At 49.7% G+C, this 21,067-nt stretch overlaps 1 protein-coding gene across 1 annotated transcript in view; it reads left to right on the top strand.

Moving 5' to 3' along the window:
- LOC115121831 (amyloid-beta A4 precursor protein-binding family A member 1-like) overlaps positions 1-21,067 on the top strand; it is an 83,182-nt gene that overhangs the window by 8,723 nt on the left and 53,392 nt on the right. Inside the window, exon 3 of the mRNA XM_065026852.1 lies at positions 6,208-6,247. Within this exon, the coding sequence (XP_064882924.1) occupies positions 6,208-6,247 (40 nt within the window). The remainder of the gene's footprint in view (positions 1-6,207; positions 6,248-21,067) is intronic.

The following is a 21,067-nucleotide window of genomic DNA, read 5'->3' as shown; positions in this document are numbered from 1 at the left end:
ACTGTATCACCTCTACTGCCACTGTAGCACCTCTACTGCCACTGTATTACCTCTACTGCCACTGTATTACCTGTACTGCCACTGTATCACCTCTACTGCCACTGTATTACCTGTACTGCCACTGTAGCACCTCTACTGCCACTGTATTACCTCTACTGCCACTGTATTACCTGTACTGCCACTGTAGCACCTCTACTGCCACTGTATCACCTCTACTGCCACTGTATTACCTGTACTGCCACTGTATCACCTCTACTGCCACTGTATTACCTGTACTGCCACTGTATCACCTGTACTGTCACTGTATCACCTCTACTGCCACTGTATTACCTGTACTGCCACTGTATCACCTGTACTGCCACTGTATTACCTGTACTGCCACTGTATTACCTGTACTGCCACTGTATTACCTCTACTGCCACTGTATCACCTCTACTGCCACTGTATTACCTGTACTGCCACTGTATCACCTGTACTGCCACTGTATTACCTGTACTGCCACTGTATCACCTCTACTGCCACTGTATTACCTGTACTGCCACTGTATCACCTCTACTGCCACTGTATTACCTCTACTGCCACTGTATCACCTGTACTGCCACTGTATCACCTCTACTGCCACTGTATTACCTGTACTGTCACTGTATCACCTCTACTGTCACTGTTGCACAATTCCACCTTCTCATTTACCTTCTCAAAGTATTGCCATTACAGGACTTCACTGGTGTCTCTTCCCTGTCTCACACTCTGCCATTACAGGACTTCACTGGTGTCTCTTCCCTGTCTCACACTCTGCCATTACAGGACTTCGCTGGTGTCTCTTCCCTGTCTCACACTCTGCCATTACAGGACTTCGCTGCTGTCTCTTCCCTGTCTCACACTCTGCCATTACAGGACTTCACTGGTGTCTCTTCCCTGTCTCACACTCTGCCATTACAGGACTTCGCTGCTGTCTCTTCCCTGTCTCACACTCTGCCATTACAGGACTTCACTGGTGTCTCTTCCCTGTCTCACACTCTGCCATTACAGGACTTCGCTGGTGTCTCTTCCCTGTCTCACACTCTGCCATTACAGGACTTCGCTGCTGTCTCTTCCCTGTCTCACACTCTGCCATTACAGGACTTCGCTGGTGTCTCTTCCCTGTCTCACACTCTGCCATTACAGGACTTCGCTGGTGTCTCTTCCCTTTCTCACACTCTGCCATTACAGGACTTCGCTGCTGTCTCTTCCCTGTCTCACACTCTGCCATTACAGGACTTCGCTGCTGTCTCTTCCCTGTCTCACACTCTGCCATTACAGGACTTCGCTGGTGTCTCTTCCCTGTCTCACACTCTGCCATTACAGGACTTCACTGGTGTCTCTTCCCTGTCTCACACTCTGCCATTACAGGACTTCGCTGCTGTCGCTTCCCTGTCTCACACTCTGCCATTACAGGACTTCACTGGTGTCTCTTCCTGTCTCACACTCTGCCATTACAGGACTTCACTGGTGTCTCTTCCCTGTCTCACACTCTGCCATTACAGGACTTCGCTGCTGTCTCTTCCCTGTCTCACACTCTGCCATTACAGGACTTCACTGGTGTCTCTTCCCTGTCTCACACTCTGCCATTACAGGACTTCACTGGTGTCTCTTCCCTGTCTCACACTCTGCCATTACAGGACTTCGCTGCTGTCTCTTCCCTGTCTCACACTCTGCCATTACAGGACTTCACTGGTGTCTCTTCCCTGTCTCACACTCTGCCATTACAGGACTTCACTGGTGTCTCTTCCCTGTCTCACACTCTGCCATTACAGGACTTCGCTGCTGTCGCTTCCCTGTCTCACACTCTGCCATTACAGGACTTCACTGGTGTCTCTTCCTGTCTCACACTCTGCCATTACAGGACTTCACTGGTGTCTCTTCCCTGTCTCACACTCTGCCATTACAGGACTTCGCTGCTGTCTCTTCCTGTCTCACACTCTGCCATTACAGGACTTCACTGGTGTCTCTTCCTGTCTCACACTCTGCCATTACAGGACTTCACTGGTGTCTCTTCCCTGTCTCACACTCTGCCATTACAGGACTTCGCTGCTGTCGCTTCCCTGTCTCACACTCTGCCATTACAGGACTTCACTGGTGTCTCTTCCCTGTCTCACACTCTGCCATTACAGGACTTCACTGGTGTCTCTTCCCTGTCTCACACTCTGCCATTACAGGACTTCGCTGCTGTCTCTTCCCTGTCTCACACTCTGCCATTACAGGACTTCACTGGTGTCTCTTCCCTGTCTCACACTCTGCCATTACAGGACTTCACTGGTGTCTCTTCCTGTCTCACACTCTGCCATTACAGGACTTCGCTGCTGTCTCTTCCCTGTCTCACACTCTGCCATTACAGGACTTCACTGGTGTCTCTTCCCTGTCTCACACTCTGCCATTACAGGACTTCACTGGTGTCTCTTCCCTGTCTCACACTCTGCCATTACAGGACTTCGCTGCTGTCGCTTCCCTGTCTCACACTCTGCCATTACAGGACTTCACTGGTGTCTCTTCCCTGTCTCACACTCTGCCATTACAGGACTTCACTGGTGTCTCTTCCCTGTCTCACACTCTGCCATTACAGGACTTCGCTGCTGTCTCTTCCCTGTCTCACACTCTGCCATTACAGGACTTCGCTGCTGTCTCTTCCCTGTCTCACACTCTGCCATTACAGGACTTCGCTGCTGTCTCTTCCCTGTCTCACACTCTGCCATTACAGGACTTCGCTGCTGTCTCTTCCCTGTCTCACACTCTGCCATTACAGGACTTCGCTGCTGTCTCTTCCCTGTCTCACACTCTGCCATTACAGGACTTCGCTGGTGTCTCTTCCCTGTCTCACACTCTGCCATTACAGGACTTCGCTGGTGTCTCTTCCCTGTCTCACACTCTGCCATTACAGGACTTCACTGGTGTCTCTTCCCTGTCTCACACTCTGCCATTACAGGACTTCGCTGCTGTCGCTTCCCTGTCTCACACTCTGCCATTACAGGACTTCACTGGTGTCTCTTCCCTGTCTCACACTCTGCCATTACAGGACTTCACTGGTGTCGCTTCCCTGTCTCACACTCTGCCATTACAGGTCTTCACTGGTGTCTCTTCCCTGTCTCACACTCTGCCATTACAGGACTTCGCTGCTGTCTCTTCCCTGTCTCACACTCTGCCATTACAGGACTTCGCTGCTGTCTCTTCCCTGTTTCACACTCTGCCATTACAGGACTTCACTGCTGTCTCTTCCCTGTCTCACACTCTGCCATTACAGGACTTCGCTGCTGTCTCTTCCCTGTCTCACACTCTGCCATTACAGGACTTCGCTGCTGTCTCTTCCCTGTCTCACACTCTGCCATTACAGGACTTCACTGGTGTCTCTTCCCTGTCTCACACTCTGCCATTACAGGACTTCACTGGTGTCTCTTCCCTGTCTCACACTCTGCCATTACAGGACTTCGCTGCTGTCTCTTCCCTGTCTCACACTCTGCCATTACAGGACTTCACTGGTGTCTCTTCCCTGTCTCACACTCTGCCATTACAGGACTTCACTGGTGTCTCTTCCCTGTCTCACACTCTGCCATTACAGGACTTCGCTGCTGTCGCTTCCCTGTCTCACACTCTGCCATTACAGGACTTCACTGGTGTCTCTTCCCTGTCTCACACTCTGCCATTACAGGACTTCACTGGTGTCTCTTCCCTGTCTCACACTCTGCCATTACAGGACTTCGCTGCTGTCTCTTCCCTGTCTCACACTCTGCCATTACAGGACTTCACTGGTGTCTCTTCCCTGTCTCACACTCTGCCATTACAGGACTTCACTGGTGTCTCTTCCTGTCTCACACTCTGCCATTACAGGACTTCGCTGCTGTCTCTTCCCTGTCTCACACTCTGCCATTACAGGACTTCACTGGTGTCTCTTCCCTGTCTCACACTCTGCCATTACAGGACTTCACTGGTGTCTCTTCCCTGTCTCACACTCTGCCATTACAGGACTTCGCTGCTGTCGCTTCCCTGTCTCACACTCTGCCATTACAGGACTTCACTGGTGTCTCTTCCCTGTCTCACACTCTGCCATTACAGGACTTCACTGGTGTCTCTTCCCTGTCTCACACTCTGCCATTACAGGACTTCGCTGCTGTCTCTTCCCTGTCTCACACTCTGCCATTACAGGACTTCGCTGCTGTCTCTTCCCTGTCTCACACTCTGCCATTACAGGACTTCGCTGCTGTCTCTTCCCTGTCTCACACTCTGCCATTACAGGACTTCGCTGCTGTCTCTTCCCTGTCTCACACTCTGCCATTACAGGACTTCGCTGCTGTCTCTTCCCTGTCTCACACTCTGCCATTACAGGACTTCGCTGGTGTCTCTTCCCTGTCTCACACTCTGCCATTACAGGACTTCGCTGGTGTCTCTTCCCTGTCTCACACTCTGCCATTACAGGACTTCACTGGTGTCTCTTCCTGTCTCACACTCTGCCATTACAGGACTTCGCTGCTGTCGCTTCCCTGTCTCACACTCTGCCATTACAGGACTTCACTGGTGTCTCTTCCCTGTCTCACACTCTGCCATTACAGGACTTCACTGGTGTCGCTTCCCTGTCTCACACTCTGCCATTACAGGTCTTCACTGGTGTCTCTTCCCTGTCTCACACTCTGCCATTACAGGACTTCGCTGCTGTCTCTTCCCTGTCTCACACTCTGCCATTACAGGACTTCGCTGCTGTCTCTTCCCTGTTTCACACTCTGCCATTACAGGACTTCACTGCTGTCTCTTCCCTGTCTCACACTCTGCCATTACAGGACTTCGCTGCTGTCTCTTCCCTGTCTCACACTCTGCCATTACAGGACTTCGCTGCTGTCTCTTCCCTGTCTCACACTCTGCCATTACAGGACTTCGCTGCTGTCTCTTCCCTGTCTCACACTCTGCCATTACAGGACTTCGCTGCTGTCTCTTCCCTGTCTCACACTCTGCCATTACAGGACTTCGCTGCTGTCTCTTCCCTGTCTCACACTCTGCCATTACAGGACTTCGCTGCTGTCTCTTCCCTGTCTCACACTCTGCCATTACAGGACTTCACTGGTGTCTCTTCCCTGTCTCACACTCTGCCATTACAGGACTTCGCTGCTGTCTCTTCCCTGTCTCACACTCTGCCATTACAGGACTTCACTGGTGTCTCTTCCTGTCTCACACTCTGCCATTACAGGACTTCACTGGTGTCTCTTCCTGTCTCACACTCTGCCATTACAGGACTTCGCTGCTGTCTCTTCCTGTCTCACACTCTGCCATTACAGGACTTCGCTGGTGTCTCTTCCTGTCTCACACTCTGCCATTACAGGACTTCACTGGTGTCTCTTCCCTGTCTCACACTCTGCCATTACAGGACTTCACTGGTGTCTCTTCCCTGTCTCACACTCTGCCATTACAGGACTTCACTGGTGTCTCTTCCCTGTCTCACACTCTGCCATTACAGGACTTCACTCGTGTCTCTTCCCTGTCTCACACTCTGCCATTACAGGACTTCACTGGTGTCTCTTCCCTGTCTCACACTCTGCCATTACAGGACTTCGCTGGTGTCTCTTCCCTGTCTCACACTCTGCCATTACAGGACTTCGCTGGTGTCTCTTCCCTGTCTCACACTCTGCCATTACAGGACTTCGCTGGTGTCTCTTCCCTGTCTCACACTCTGCCATTACAGGACTTCACTGGTGTCTCTTCCCTGTCTCACACTCTGCCATTACAGGACTTCGCTGGTGTCTCTTCCCTGTCTCACACTCTGCCATTACAGGACTTCGCTGGTGTCTCTTCCCTGTCTCACACTCTGCCATTACAGGACTTCGCTGGTGTCTCTTCCCTGTCTCACACTCTGCCATTTTCCCAACTGTTAACAATGATGACGTGTGGAGAGCTTTACATTATTACATTATTATTATTACTGTTATGATTATTATATCTGTGGCAAATATTTAGAAAGATGCATGTCTCCTACGTACAGCATTGTTGCGTTAGGTACGTAATTTTCACTTTATGATGATCGTGGCCTGTCAGTAGTTGTTCTGTGATACTATAATAAAAGGTTTTAGTTGGGGATTTTTTCTAAATCTGTTGAAACGTTTAAATGTCACATGTTATGACAGTATTATGATGACCATGTCTGTGTGACCCGCCATCAGTAACATGTTCTCTGTCTCTCTTCTCTACCTACAGTCCAGGAGAAGCCTCGCCTCCTTCCCTACCTATGTAGACGGTAAGACCTCCCTGTAGTTCTCTCCCTGTCCTCCTTCCCTACCTATGTAGACGGTAAGACCTCCCTTTAGTTCTCTCCCTACCTATGTAGACGGTAAGACCTCCCTGTAGTTCTCTCCCTGTCCTCCTTCCCTACCTATGTAGACGGTAAGACCTCCCTGTAGTTCTCTCCCTGTCCTCCTTCCCTACCTATGTAGACGGTAAGACCTCCCTGTAGTTCTCTCCCTGTCCTCCTTCCCTACCTATGTAGACGGTAAGACCTCCCTGTAGTTCTCTCCCTACCTATGTAGACGGTAAGACCTCCCTGTAGTTCTCTCCCTACCTATGTAGACGGTAAGACCTCCCTGTAGTTCTCTCCCTACCTATGTAGACGGTAAGACCCCCCTTTAGTTCTCTCCCTGTCCTCCTTCCCTACCTATGTAGACGGTAAGACCCCCTTTAGTTCTCTCCCTACCTATGTAGACGGTAAGACCTCCCTGTAGTTCTCTCCCTACCTATGTAGACGGTAAGACCTCCCTGTAGTTCTCTCCCTACCTATGTAGACGGTAAGACCTCCTGTAGTTCTCTCCCTACCTATGTAGACGGTAAGACCTCCCTGTAGTTCTCTCCCTACCTATGTAGACGGTAAGACCTCCCTGTCCTCCTTCCCTACCTATGTAGACGGTAAGACCTCCCTGTAGTTCTCTTCCTACCTATGTAGACGGTAAGACCTCCCTGTAGTTCTCTCCCTACCTATGTAGACGGTAAGACCTCCCTGTAGTTCTCTCCCTACCTATGTAGACGGTAAGACCTCCCTTTAGTTCTCTCCCTACCTATGTAGACGGTAAGGCCCCCTTTAGTTCTCTCCCTGTCCTCCTTACCTACCTATGTAGAAGATAAGACCCCCCTTTAGTTCTCTCCCTGTCCTCCTTCCCTACCTATGTAGACGGTAAGACCCCCCTTTAGTTCTCTCCCTACCTATGTAGACGGTAAGGCCCCCCTTTAGTTCTCTCCCTGTCCTCCTTCCCTACCTATGTAGAAGATAAGACCCCCTTTAGTTCTCTCCCTGTCCTCCTTCCCTACCTATGTAGACGGTAAGACCCACATTTAGTTCTCTCCCTACCTATGTAGAAGATAAGACCCCCCTGTAGTTCTCTCCCTACCTATGTAGACGGTAAGACCCCCCTTTAGTTCTCTCCCTACCTATGTAGAAGATAAGACCCCCCTTTAGTTCTCTCCCTACCTATGTAGAAGATAAGACCCCCCTGTAGTTCTCTCCCTACCTATGTAGACGGTAAGACCCCCCTTTAGTTCTCTCCCTGTCCTCCTTCCCTACCTATGTAGAAGATAAGACCTCCCTTTAGTTCTCTCCCTGTCCTCCTTCCCTACCTATGTAGAAGATAAGACCTCCCTTTAGTTCTCTCCCTACCTATGTAGACGGTAAGACCTCCCTTTAGTTCTCTCCCTGTCCTCCTTCCCTACCTATGTAGAAGATAGAAGACCTCCCTTTAGTTCTCTCCCTACCTATGTAGAAGATAAGACCCCCCTGTAGTTCTCTCCCTACCTATGTAGACGGTAAGACCTCCCTGTAGTTCTCTCCCTACCTATGTAGACGGTAAGACCTCCTGTAGTTCTCTCCCTACCTATGTAGACGGTAAGACCTCCCTTTAGTTCTCTCCCTACCTATGTAGACGGTAAGACCTCCCTGTAGTTCTCTCCCTACCTATGTAGACGGTAAGACCTCCCTGTAGTTCTCTCCTACCTATGTAGACGGTAAGACCTCCCTGTAGTTCTCTCCCTGTCCTCCTTCCCTACCTATGTAGACGGTAAGACCTCCCTTTAGTTCTCTCCCTACCTATGTAGACGGTAAGACCTCCCTGTAGTTCTCTCCCTACCTATGTAGACGGTAAGACCTCCCTGTAGTTCTCTCCCTACCTATGTAGACGGTAAGACCCCCTTTAGTTCTCTCCCTGTCCTCCTTCCCTACCTATGTAGACGGTAAGACCCCCTTTAGTTCTCTCCCTACCTATGTAGACGGTAAGACCTCCCTGTAGTTCTCTCCCTACCTATGTAGACGGTAAGACCTCCCTGTAGTTCTCTCCCTACCTATGTAGACGGTAAGACCTCCCTGTAGTTCTCTCCCTACCTATGTAGACGGTAAGACCTCCCTGTAGTTCTCTCCCTACCTATGTAGACGGTAAGACCTCCCTGTCCTCCTTCCCTACCTATGTAGACGGTAAGACCTCCCTGTAGTTCTCTTCCTACCTATGTAGACGGTAAGACCTCCCTGTAGTTCTCTCCCTACCTATGTAGACGGTAAGACCTCCCTGTAGTTCTCTCCCTACCTATGTAGACGGTAAGACCTCCCTGTAGTTCTCTCCCTACCTATGTAGACGGTAAGACCTCCCTGTAGTTCTCTCCCTACCTATGTAGACGGTAAGACCTCCCTGTAGTTCTCTCCCTACCTATGTAGACGGTAAGACCTCCCTGTAGTTCTCTCCCTACCTATGTAGACGGTAAGACCTCCCTGTCCTCCTTCCCTACCTATGTAGACGGTAAGACCTCCCTGTAGTTCTCTTCCTACCTATGTAGACGGTAAGACCTCCCTGTAGTTCTCTCCCTACCTATGTAGACGGTAAGACCTCCCTGTAGTTCTCTCCCTACCTATGTAGACGGTAAGACCTCCCTTTAGTTCTCTCCCTACCTATGTAGACGGTAAGGCCCCCCTTTAGTTCTCTCCCTGTCCTCCTTCCCTACCTATGTAGAAGATAAGACCCCCCTTTAGTTCTCTCCCTGTCCTCCTTCCCTACCTATGTAGACGGTAAGACCCCCCTTTAGTTCTCTCCCTACCTATGTAGACGGTAAGGCCCCCCTTTAGTTCTCTCCTGTCCTCCTTCCCTACCTATGTAGAAGATAAGACCCCCTTTAGTTCTCTCCCTGTCCTCCTTCCCTACCTATGTAGACGGTAAGACCCACATTTAGTTCTCTCCCTACCTATGTAGAAGATAAGACCCCCTGTAGTTCTCTCCTACCTATGTAGACGGTAAGACCCCCTTTAGTTCTCTCCCTACCTATGTAGAAGATAAGACCCCCTTTAGTTCTCTCCCTACCTATGTAGAAGATAAGACCCCCTGTAGTTTCTCCCTACCTATGTAGACGGTAAGACCCCCTTTAGTTCTCTCCCTGTCCTCCTTCCCTACCTATGTAGAAGATAAGACCTCCCTTTAGTTCTCTCCCTGTCCTCCTTCCCTACCTATGTAGAAGATAAGACCTCCCTTTAGTTCTCTCCCTACCTATGTAGACGGTAAGACCTCCCTTTAGTTCTCTCCCTGTCCTCCTTCCCTACCTATGTAGAAGATAGAAGACCTCCCTTTAGTTCTCTCCCTACCTATGTAGAAGATAAGACCCCCCTGTAGTTCTCTCCCTACCTATGTAGACGGTAAGACCTCCCTGTAGTTCTCTCCCTACCTATGTAGACGGTAAGACCTCCCTGTAGTTCTCTCCCTACCTATGTAGACGGTAAGACCTCCCTTTAGTTCTCTCCCTACCTATGTAGACGGTAAGACCTCCCTGTAGTTCTCTCCCTACCTATGTAGACGGTAAGACCTCCCTGTAGTTCTCTCCCTACCTATGTAGACGGTAAGACCTCCCTGTAGTTCTCTCCTGTCCTCCTTCCCTACCTATGTAGACGGTAAGACCTCCCTTTAGTTCTCTCCCTACCTATGTAGACGGTAAGACCTCCCTGTAGTTCTCTCCCTACCTATGTAGACGGTAAGACCTCCCTGTAGTTCTCTCCCTACCTATGTAGACGGTAAGACCCCCCTTTAGTTCTCTCCCTGTCCTCCTTCCCTACCTATGTAGACGGTAAGACCCCCCTGTAGTTCTCTCCCTACCTATGTAGACGGTAAGACCTCCCTGTAGTTCTCTCCCTACCTATGTAGACGGTAAGACCTCCCTGTAGTTCTCTCCCTACCTATGTAGACGGTAAGACCTCCCTGTAGTTCTCTCCCTACCTATGTAGACGGTAAGACCTCCCTGTAGTTCTCTCCCTACCTATGTAGACGGTAAGACCTCCCTGTCCTCCTTCCCTACCTATGTAGACGGTAAGACCTCCCTGTAGTTCTCTTCCTACCTATGTAGACGGTAAGACCTCCCTGTAGTTCTCTCCCTACCTATGTAGACGGTAAGACCTCCTGTAGTTCTCTCCCTACCTATGTAGACGGTAAGACCTCCCTTTAGTTCTCTCCCTACCTATGTAGACGGTAAGGCCCCCCTTTAGTTCTCTCCCTGTCCTCCTTCCCTACCTATGTAGAAGATAAGACCCCCCTTTAGTTCTCTCCCTGTCCTCCTTCCCTACCTATGTAGACGGTAAGACCCCCTTTAGTTCTCTCCCTACCTATGTAGACGGTAAGGCCCCCCTTTAGTTCTCTCCCTGTCCTCCTTCCCTACCTATGTAGAAGATAAGACCCCCCTTTAGTTCTCTCCCTGTCCTCCTTCCCTACCTATGTAGACGGTAAGACCCCCTTTAGTTCTCTCCCTACCTATGTAGAAGATAAGACCCCCCTGTAGTTCTCTCCCTACCTATGTAGACGGTAAGACCCCCTTTAGTTCTCTCCCTACCTATGTAGAAGATAAGACCCCCCTTTAGTTCTCTCCCTACCTATGTAGAAGATAAGACCCCCCTGTAGTTCTCTCCCTACCTATGTAGACGGTAAGACCCCCCTTTAGTTCTCTCCCTGTCCTCCTTCCCTACCTATGTAGAAGATAAGACCTCCCTTTAGTTCTCTCCCTGTCCTCCTTCCCTACCTATGTAGAAGATAAGACCTCCCTTTAGTTCTCTCCCTGTCCTCCTTCCCTACCTATGTAGAAGATAGAAGACCTCCCTTTAGTTCTCTCCCTACCTATGTAGACGGTAAGACCTCCCTTTAGTTCTCTCCCTGTCCTCCTTCCCTACCTATGTAGAAGATAGAAGACCTCCCTTTAGTTCTCTCCCTACCTATGTAGAAGATAAGACCCCCCTGTAGTTCTCTCCCTACCTATGTAGACGGTAAGACCTCCCTGTAGTTCTCTCCCTACCTATGTAGACGGTAAGACCTCCCTGTAGTTCTCTCCCTACCTATGTAGACGGTAAGACCTCCCTTTAGTTCTCTCCCTACCTATGTAGACGGTAAGACCTCCCTGTAGTTCTCTCCCTACCTATGTAGACGGTAAGACCTCCCTGTAGTTCTCTCCCTACCTATGTAGACGGTAAGACCTCCCTGTAGTTCTCTCCCTGTCCTCCTTCCCTACCTATGTAGACGGTAAGACCTCCCTTTAGTTCTCTCCCTACCTATGTAGACGGTAAGACCTCCCTGTAGTTCTCTCCCTACCTATGTAGACGGTAAGACCTCCCTGTAGTTCTCTCCCTACCTATGTAGACGGTAAGACCCCCCTTTAGTTCTCTCCCTGTCCTCCTTCCCTACCTATGTAGACGGTAAGACCCCCTTTAGTTCTCTCCCTACCTATGTAGACGGTAAGACCTCCCTGTAGTTCTCTCCCTACCTATGTAGACGGTAAGACCTCCTGTAGTTCTCTCCCTACCTATGTAGACGGTAAGACCTCCCTGTAGTTCTCTCCCTACCTATGTAGACGGTAAGACCTCCCTGTAGTTCTCTCCCTACCTATGTAGACGGTAAGACCTCCCTGTCCTCCTTCCCTACCTATGTAGACGGTAAGACCTCCCTGTAGTTCTCTTCCTACCTATGTAGACGGTAAGACCTCCCTGTAGTTCTCTCCCTACCTATGTAGACGGTAAGACCTCCCTGTAGTTCTCTCCCTACCTATGTAGACGGTAAGACCTCCTTTAGTTCTCTCCCTACCTATGTAGACGGTAAGGCCCCCTTTAGTTCTCTCCCTGTCCTCCTTCCCTACCTATGTAGAAGATAAGACCCCCCTTTAGTTCTCTCCCTGTCCTCCTTCCCTACCTATGTAGACGGTAAGACCCCCCTTTAGTTCTCTCCCTACCTATGTAGAAGATAAGACCCCCCTGTAGTTCTCTCCCTACCTATGTAGACGGTAAGACCCCCTTTAGTTCTCTCCCTACCTATGTAGAAGATAAGACCCCCCTTTAGTTCTCTCCCTACCTATGTAGAAGATAAGACCCCCCTGTAGTTCTCTCCCTACCTATGTAGACGGTAAGACCCCCCTTTAGTTCTCTCCCTGTCCTCCTTCCCTACCTATGTAGAAGATAAGACCTCCCTTTAGTTCTCTCCCTGTCCTCCTTCCCTACCTATGTAGAAGATAAGACCTCCCTTTAGTTCTCTCCCTGTCCTCCTTCCCTACCTATGTAGAAGATAGAAGACCTCCCTTTAGTTCTCTCCCTACCTATGTAGACGGTAAGACCTCCCTTTAGTTCTCTCCCTGTCCTCCTTCCCTACCTATGTAGAAGATAGAAGACCTCCCTTTAGTTCTCTCCCTACCTATGTAGAAGATAAGACCCCCCTGTAGTTCTCTCCCTACCTATGTAGACGGTAAGACCTCCTGTAGTTCTCTCCCTACCTATGTAGACGGTAAGACCTCCCTGTAGTTCTCTCCCTACCTATGTAGACGGTAAGACCTCCCTGTAGTTCTCTCCCTGTCCTCCTTCCCTACCTATGTAGACGGTAAGACCTCCCTTTAGTTCTCTCCCTACCTATGTAGACGGTAAGACCTCCCTGTAGTTCTCTCCCTACCTATGTAGACGGTAAGACCTCCTGTAGTTCTCTCCCTACCTATGTAGACGGTAAGACCCCCTTTAGTTCTCTCCTGTCCTCCTTCCCTACCTATGTAGACGGTAAGACCCCCTTTAGTTCTCTCCCTACCTATGTAGACGGTAAGACCTCCCTGTAGTTCTCTCCCTACCTATGTAGACGGTAAGACCTCCCTGTAGTTCTCTCCCTACCTATGTAGACGGTAAGACCTCCTGTAGTTCTCTCCCTACCTATGTAGACGGTAAGACCTCCCTGTAGTTCTCTCCCTACCTATGTAGACGGTAAGACCTCCCTGTCCTCCTTCCCTACCTATGTAGACGGTAAGACCTCCCTGTAGTTCTCTTCCTACCTATGTAGACGGTAAGACCTCCCTGTAGTTCTCTCCCTACCTATGTAGACGGTAAGACCTCCCTGTAGTTCTCTCCCTACCTATGTAGACGGTAAGACCTCCCTTTAGTTCTCTCCTACCTATGTAGACGGTAAGGCCCCCTTTAGTTCTCTCCCTGTCCTCCTTCCCTACCTATGTAGAAGATAAGACCCCCCTTTAGTTCTCTCCCTGTCCTCCTTCCCTACCTATGTAGACGGTAAGACCCCCCTTTAGTTCTCTCCCTACCTATGTAGAAGATAAGACCCCCCTGTAGTTCTCTCCCTACCTATGTAGACGGTAAGACCCCCTTTAGTTCTCTCCCTACCTATGTAGAAGATAAGACCCCCTTTAGTTCTCTCCCTACCTATGTAGAAGATAAGACCCCCTGTAGTTCTCTCCTACCTATGTAGACGGTAAGACCCCCTTTAGTTCTCTCCTGTCCTCCTTCCCTACCTATGTAGAAGATAAGACCTCCCTTTAGTTCTCTCCCTGTCCTCCTTCCCTACCTATGTAGAAGATAAGACCTCCCTTTAGTTCTCTCCCTGTCCTCCTTCCCTACCTATGTAGAAGATAGAAGACCTCCCTTTAGTTCTCTCCCTACCTATGTAGACGGTAAGACCTCCCTTTAGTTCTCTCCTGTCCTCCTTCCCTACCTATGTAGAAGATAGAAGACCTCCTTTAGTTCTCTCCCTACCTATGTAGAAGATAAGACCCCCTGTAGTTCTCTCCCTACCTATGTAGACGTTAAGACCTCCTGTAGTTCTCTCCCTACCTATGTAGACGGTAAGACCTCCTGTAGTTCTCTCCCTACCTATGTAGACGGTAAGACCTCCCTTTAGTTCTCTCCCTACCTATGTATACGGTAAGACCTCCCTGTAGTTCTCTCCCTACCTATGTAGACGGTAAGACCTCCCTGTAGTTCTCTCCCTGTCCTCCTTCCCTACCTATGTAGACGGTAAGACCTCCCTGTAGTTCTCTCCCTGTCCTCCTTCCCTACCTATGTAGACGGTAAGACCTCCCTGTAGTTCTCTCCCTGTCCTCCTTCCCTACCTATGTAGACGGTAAGACCTCCCTGTAGTTCTCTCCCTACCTATGTAGACGGTAAGACCTCCTGTAGTTCTCTCCCTACCTATGTAGACGGTAAGACCCCCTTTAGTTCTCTCCCTACCTATGTAGAAGATAAGACCCCCTGTAGTTCTCTCCCTACCTATGTAGACGGTAAGACCCCCTTTAGTTCTCTCCTACCTATGTAGAAGATAAGACCCCCTTTAGTTCTCTCCCTACCTATGTAGAAGATAAGACCCCCCTGTAGTTCTCTCCCTACCTATGTAGACGGTAAGACCCCCCTTTAGTTCTCTCCCTGTCCTCCTTCCCTACCTATGTAGAAGATAAGACCTCCCTTTAGTTCTCTCCCTGTCCTCCTTCCCTACCTATGTAGAAGATAAGACCTCCCTTTAGTTCTCTCCCTGTCCTCCTTCCCTACCTATGTAGAAGATAGAAGACCTCCCTTTAGTTCTCTCCCTACCTATGTAGACGGTAAGACCTCCCTTTAGTTCTCTCCCTGTCCTCCTTCCCTACCTATGTAGAAGATAGAAGACCTCCCTTTAGTTCTCTCCCTACCTATGTAGAAGATAAGACCCCCCTGTAGTTCTCTCCCTACCTATGTAGACGTTAAGACCTCCCTGTAGTTCTCTCCCTACCTATGTAGACGGTAAGACCTCCCTGTAGTTCTCTCCCTACCTATGTAGACGGTAAGACCTCCCTTTAGTTCTCTCCCTACCTATGTATACGGTAAGACCTCCCTGTAGTTCTCTCCCTACCTATGTAGACGGTAAGACCTCCCTGTAGTTCTCTCCCTGTCCTCCTTCCCTACCTATGTAGACGGTAAGACCTCCCTGTAGTTCTCTCCCTGTCCTCCTTCCCTACCTATGTAGACGGTAAGACCTCCCTGTAGTTCTCTCCCTGTCCTCCTTCCCTACCTATGTAGACGGTAAGACCTCCCTGTAGTTCTCTCCCTACCTATGTAGACGGTAAGACCTCCCTGTAGTTCTCTCCTACCTATGTAGACGGTAAGACCCCCCCTTTAGTTTCTCCCTGTCCTCCTTCCCTACCTATGTAGACGGTAAGACCCCCTTTAGTTCTCTCCCTACCTATGTAGACGGTAAGACCTCCCTGTAGTTCTCTCCCTACCTATGTAGACGGTAAGACCTCCCTGTAGTTCTCTCCCTACCTATGTAGACGGTAAGACCTCCTGTCCTCCTTCCCTACCTATGTAGACGGTAAGACCTCCCTGTAGTTCTCTTCCTACCTATGTAGACGGTAAGACCTCCCTGTAGTTCTCTCCCTACCTATGTAGACGGTAAGACCTCCTGTAGTTCTCTCCCTACCTATGTAGACGGTAAGACCTCCCTTTAGTTCTCTCCCTACCTATGTAGACGGTAAGGCCCCCTTTAGTTCTCTCCTGTCCTCCTTCCCTACCTATGTAGAAGATAAGACCCCCTTTAGTTCTCTCCCTGTCCTCCTTCCCTACCTATGTAGACGGTAAGACCCCCCTTTAGTTCTCTCCCTACCTATGTAGAAGATAAGACCCCCCTGTAGTTCTCTCCCTACCTATGTAGACGGTAAGACCCCCCTTTAGTTCTCTCCCTACCTATGTAGAAGATAAGACCCCCCTTTAGTTCTCTCCCTACCTATGTAGAAGATAAGACCCCCCTGTAGTTCTCTCCCTACCTATGTAGACGGTAAGACCCCCCTTTAGTTCTCTCCCTGTCCTCCTTCCCTACCTATGTAGAAGATAAGACCTCCCTTTAGTTCTCTCCCTGTCCTCCTTCCCTACCTATGTAGAAGATAAGACCTCCCTTTAGTTCTCTCCCTGTCCTCCTTCCCTACCTATGTAGAAGATAGAAGACCTCCCTTTAGTTCTCTCCCTACCTATGTAGACGGTAAGACCTCCCTTTAGTTCTCTCCCTGTCCTCCTTCCCTACCTATGTAGAAGATAGAAGACCTCCCTTTAGTTCTCTCCCTACCTATGTAGAAGATAAGACCCCCCTGTAGTTCTCTCCCTACCTATGTAGACGGTAAGACCTCCCTGTAGTTCTCTCCCTACCTATGTAGACGGTAAGACCTCCCTGTAGTTCTCTCCCTACCTATGTAGACGGTAAGACCTCCCTGTAGTTCTCTCCCTGTCCTCCTTCCCTACCTATGTAGACGGTAAGACCTCCCTTTAGTTCTCTCCCTACCTATGTAGACGGTAAGACCTCCCTGTAGTTCTCTCCCTACCTATGTAGACGGTAAGACCTCCCTGTAGTTCTCTCCCTACCTATGTAGACGGTAAGACCCCCCTTTAGTTCTCTCCCTGTCCTCCTTCCCTACCTATGTAGACGGTAAGACCCCCTTTAGTTCTCTCCCTACCTATGTAGACGGTAAGACCTCCCTGTAGTTCTCTCCCTACCTATGTAGACGGTAAGACCTCCCTGTAGTTCTCTCCCTACCTATGTAGACGGTAAGACCTCCCTGTAGTTCTCTCCCTACCTATGTAGACGGTAAGACCTCCCTGTAGTTCTCTCCCTACCTATGTAGACGGTAAGACCTCCCTGTCCTCCTTCCCTACCTATGTAGACGGTAAGACCTCCCTGTAGTTCTCTTCCTACCTATGTAGACGGTAAGACCTCCCTGTAGTTCTCTCCCTACCTATGTAGACGGTAAGACCTCCCTGTAGTTCTCTCCCTACCTATGTAGACGGTAAGACCTCCCTTTAGTTCTCTCCCTACCTATGTAGACGGTAAGGCCCCCCTTTAGTTCTCTCCCTGTCCTCCTTCCCTACCTATGTAGAAGATAAGACCCCCCTTTAGTTCTCTCCCTGTCCTCCTTCCCTACCTATGTAGACGGTAAGACCCCCCTTTAGTTCTCTCCCTACCTATGTAGAAGATAAGACCCCCCTGTAGTTCTCTCCCTACCTATGTAGACGGTAAGACCCCCCTTTAGTTCTCTCCCTACCTATGTAGAAGATAAGACCCCCCTTTAGTTCTCTCCCTACCTATGTAGAAGATAAGACCCCCCTGTAGTTCTCTCCCTACCTATGTAGACGGTAAGACCCCCCTTTAGTTCTCTCCCTGTCCTCCTTCCCTACCTATGTAGAAGATAAGACCTCCCTTTAGTTCTCTCCCTGTCCTCCTTCCCTACCTATGTAGAAGATAAGACCTCCCTTTAGTTCTCTCCTGTCCTCCTTCCCTACCTATGTAGAAGATAGAAGACCTCCTTTAGTTCTCTCCCTACCTATGTAGACGGTAAGACCTCCCTTTAGTTCTCTCCCTGTCCTCCTTCCCTACCTATGTAGAAGATAGAAGACCTCCCTTTAGTTCTCTCCCTACCTATGTAGAAGATAAGACCCCCCTGTAGTTCTCTCCCTACCTATGTAGACGTTAAGACCTCCCTGTAGTTCTCTCCCTACCTATGTAGACGGTAAGACCTCCCTGTAGTTCTCTCCCTACCTATGTAGACGGTAAGACCTCCCTTTAGTTCTCTCCCTACCTATGTATACGGTAAGACCTCCCTGTAGTTCTCTCCCTACCTATGTAGACGGTAAGACCTCCCTGTAGTTCTCTCCCTGTCCTCCTTCCCTACCTATGTAGACGGTAAGACCTCCCTGTAGTTCTCTCCCTGTCCTCCTTCCCTACCTATGTAGACGGTAAGACCTCCCTGTAGTTCTCTCCCTGTCCTCCTTCCCTACCTATGTAGACGGTAAGACCTCCCTGTAGTTCTCTCCCTACCTATGTAGACGGTAAGACCTCCCTGTAGTTCTCTCCCTACCTATGTAGACGGTAAGACCTCCCTGTAGTTCTCTCCCTACCTATGTAGACGGTAAGACCCCCTTTAGTTCTCTCCTGTCCTCCTTCCCTACCTATGTAGACGGTAAGACCCCCTTTAGTTCTCTCCCTACCTATGTAGACGGTAAGACCTCCCTGTATTTCTCTCCCTACCTATGTAGACGGTAAGACCTCCCTGTAGTTCTCTCCCTACCTATGTAGACGGTAAGACCTCCCTGTCCTCATTCCCTACCTATGTAGACGGTAAGACCTCCCTGTAGTTCTCTTCCTACCTATGTAGACGGTAAGACCTCCCTGTAGTTCTCTCCCTACCTATGTAGACGGTAAGACCTCCCTGTAGTTCTCTCCCTACCTATGTAGACGGTAAGACCTCCCTTTAGTTCTCTCCCTACCTATGTAGACGGTAAGGCCCCCCTTTAGTTCTCTCCCTGTCCTCCTTCCCTACCTATGTAGAAGATAAGACCCCCCTTTAGTTCTCTCCCTGTCCTCCTTCCCTACCTATGTAGACGGTAAGACCCCCCTTTAGTTCTCTCCCTACCTATGTAGACGGTAAGGCCCCCCTTTAGTTCTCTCCCTGTCCTCCTTCCCTACCTATGTAGAAGATAAGACCCCCTTTAGTTCTCTCCCTGTCCTCCTTCCCTACCTATGTAGACGGTAAGACCCCCCTTTAGTTCTCTCCCTACCTATGTAGAAGATAAGACCCCCCTGTAGTTCTCTCCCTACCTATGTAGACGGTAAGACCCCCCTTTAGTTCTCTCCCTACCTATGTAGAAGATAAGACCCCCCTTTAGTTCTCTCCCTACCTATGTAGAAGATAAGACCCCCCTGTAGTTCTCTCCCTACCTATGTAGACGGTAAGACCCCCCTTTAGTTCTCTCCCTGTCCTCCTTCCCTACCTATGTAGAAGATAAGACCTCCCTTTAGTTCTCTCCCTGTCCTCCTTCCCTACCTATGTAGAAGATAAGACCTCCCTTTAGTTCTCTCCCTGTCCTCCTTCCCTACCTATGTAGAAGATAGAAGACCTCCCTTTAGTTCTCTCCCTACCTATGTAGACGGTAAGACCTCCCTTTAGTTCTCTCCCTGTCCTCCTTCCCTACCTATGTAGAAGATAGAAGACCTCCCTTTAGTTCTCTCCCTACCTATGTAGAAGATAAGACCCCCCTGTAGTTCTCTCCCTACCTATGTAGACGGTAAGACCTCCCTGTAGTTCTCTCCCTACCTATGTAGACGGTAAGACCTCCCTGTAGTTCTCTCCCTACCTATGTAGACGGTAAGACCTCCCTTTAGTTCTCTCCCTACCTATGTAGACGGTAAGACCTCCCTGTAGTTCTCTCCCTACCTATGTAGACGGTAAGACCTCCCTGTAGTTCTCTCCCTACCTATGTAGACGGTAAGACCTCCCTGTAGTTCTCTCCCTGTCCTCCTTCCCTACCTATGTAGACGGTAAGACCTCCCTTTAGTTCTCTCCCTACCTATGTAGACGGTAAGACCTCCTGTAGTTCTCTCCCTACCTATGTAGACGGTAAGACCTCCCTGTAGTTCTCTCCCTACCTATGTAGACGGTAAGACCCCCCTTTAGTTCTCTCCCTGTCCTCCTTCCCTACCTATGTAGACGGTAAGACCCCCTTTAGTTCTCTCCCTACCTATGTAGACGGTAAGACCTCCCTGTAGTTCTCTCCCTACCTATGTAGACGGTAAGACCTCCCTGTAGTTCTCTCCCTACCTATGTAGACGGTAAGACCTCCCTGTAGTTCTCTCCCTACCTATGTAGACGGTAAGACCTCCCTGTAGTTCTCTCCCTACCTATGTAGACGGTAAGACCTCCCTGTCCTCCTTCCCTACCTATGTAGACGGTAAGACCTCCCTGTAGTTCTCTTCCTACCTATGTAGACGGTAAGACCTCCCTGTAGTTCTCTCCCTACCTATGTAGACGGTAAGACCTCCCTATAGTTCTCTCCCTACCTATGTAGACGGTAAGACCTCCCTTTAGTTCTCTCCCTACCTATGTAGACGGTAAGGCCCCCCTTTAGTTCTCTCCCTGTCCTCCTTCCCTACCTATGTAGAAGATAAGACCCCCTTTAGTTCTCTCTCCTGTCCTCCTTCCCTACCTATGTAGACGGTAAGACCCCCTTTAGTTCTCTCCCTACCTATGTAGAAGATAAGACCCCCTGTAGTTCTCTCCCTACCTATGTAGACGGTAAGACCCCCTTTAGTTCTCTCCCTACCTATGTAGAAGATAAGACCCCCTTTAGTTCTCTCCCTACCTATGTAGAAGATAAGACCCCCCTGTAGTTCTCTCCCTACCTATGTAGACGGTAAGACCCCCCTTTAGTTCTCTCCCTGTCCTCCTTCCCTACCTATGTAGAAGATAAGACCTCACTTTAGTTCTCTCCCTGTCCTCCTTCCCTACCTATGTAGAAGATAAGACCTCCCTTTAGTTCTCTCCCTGTCCTCCTTCCCTACCTATGTAGAAGATAGAAGACCTCCCTTTAGTTCTCTCCCTACCTATGTAGACGGTAAGACCTCCCTTTAGTTCTCTCCCTGTCCTCCTTCCCTACCTATGTAGAAGATAGAAGACCTCCTTTAGTTCTCTCCCTACCTATGTAGAAGATAAGACCCCCTGTAGTTCTCTCCCTACCTATGTAGACGGTAAGACCTCCCTGTAGTTCTCTCCTACCTATGTAGACGGTAAGACCTCCCTGTAGTTCTCTCCCTACCTATGTAGACGGTAAGACCTCCCTTTAGTTCTCTCCCTACCTATGTATACGGTAAGACCTCCCTGTAGTTCTCTCCCTACCTATGTAGACGGTAAGACCTCCCTTTAGTTCTCTCCCTGCCTATGTAGACGGTAAGACCTCCCTGTAGTTCTCTCCCTACCTATGTAGACGGTAAGACCTCCCTGTAGTTCTCTCCCTGTCCTC

This window comes from Oncorhynchus nerka, linkage group LG13 (assembly GCF_034236695.1).
Source record: "Oncorhynchus nerka isolate Pitt River linkage group LG13, Oner_Uvic_2.0, whole genome shotgun sequence".
Classification (NCBI taxonomy): Eukaryota; Metazoa; Chordata; class Actinopteri; order Salmoniformes; family Salmonidae; genus Oncorhynchus; species Oncorhynchus nerka.
The sequence above is the reverse complement of the archived record's forward strand: the minus strand, read 5'-3'. Positions and strand labels throughout refer to the sequence as shown.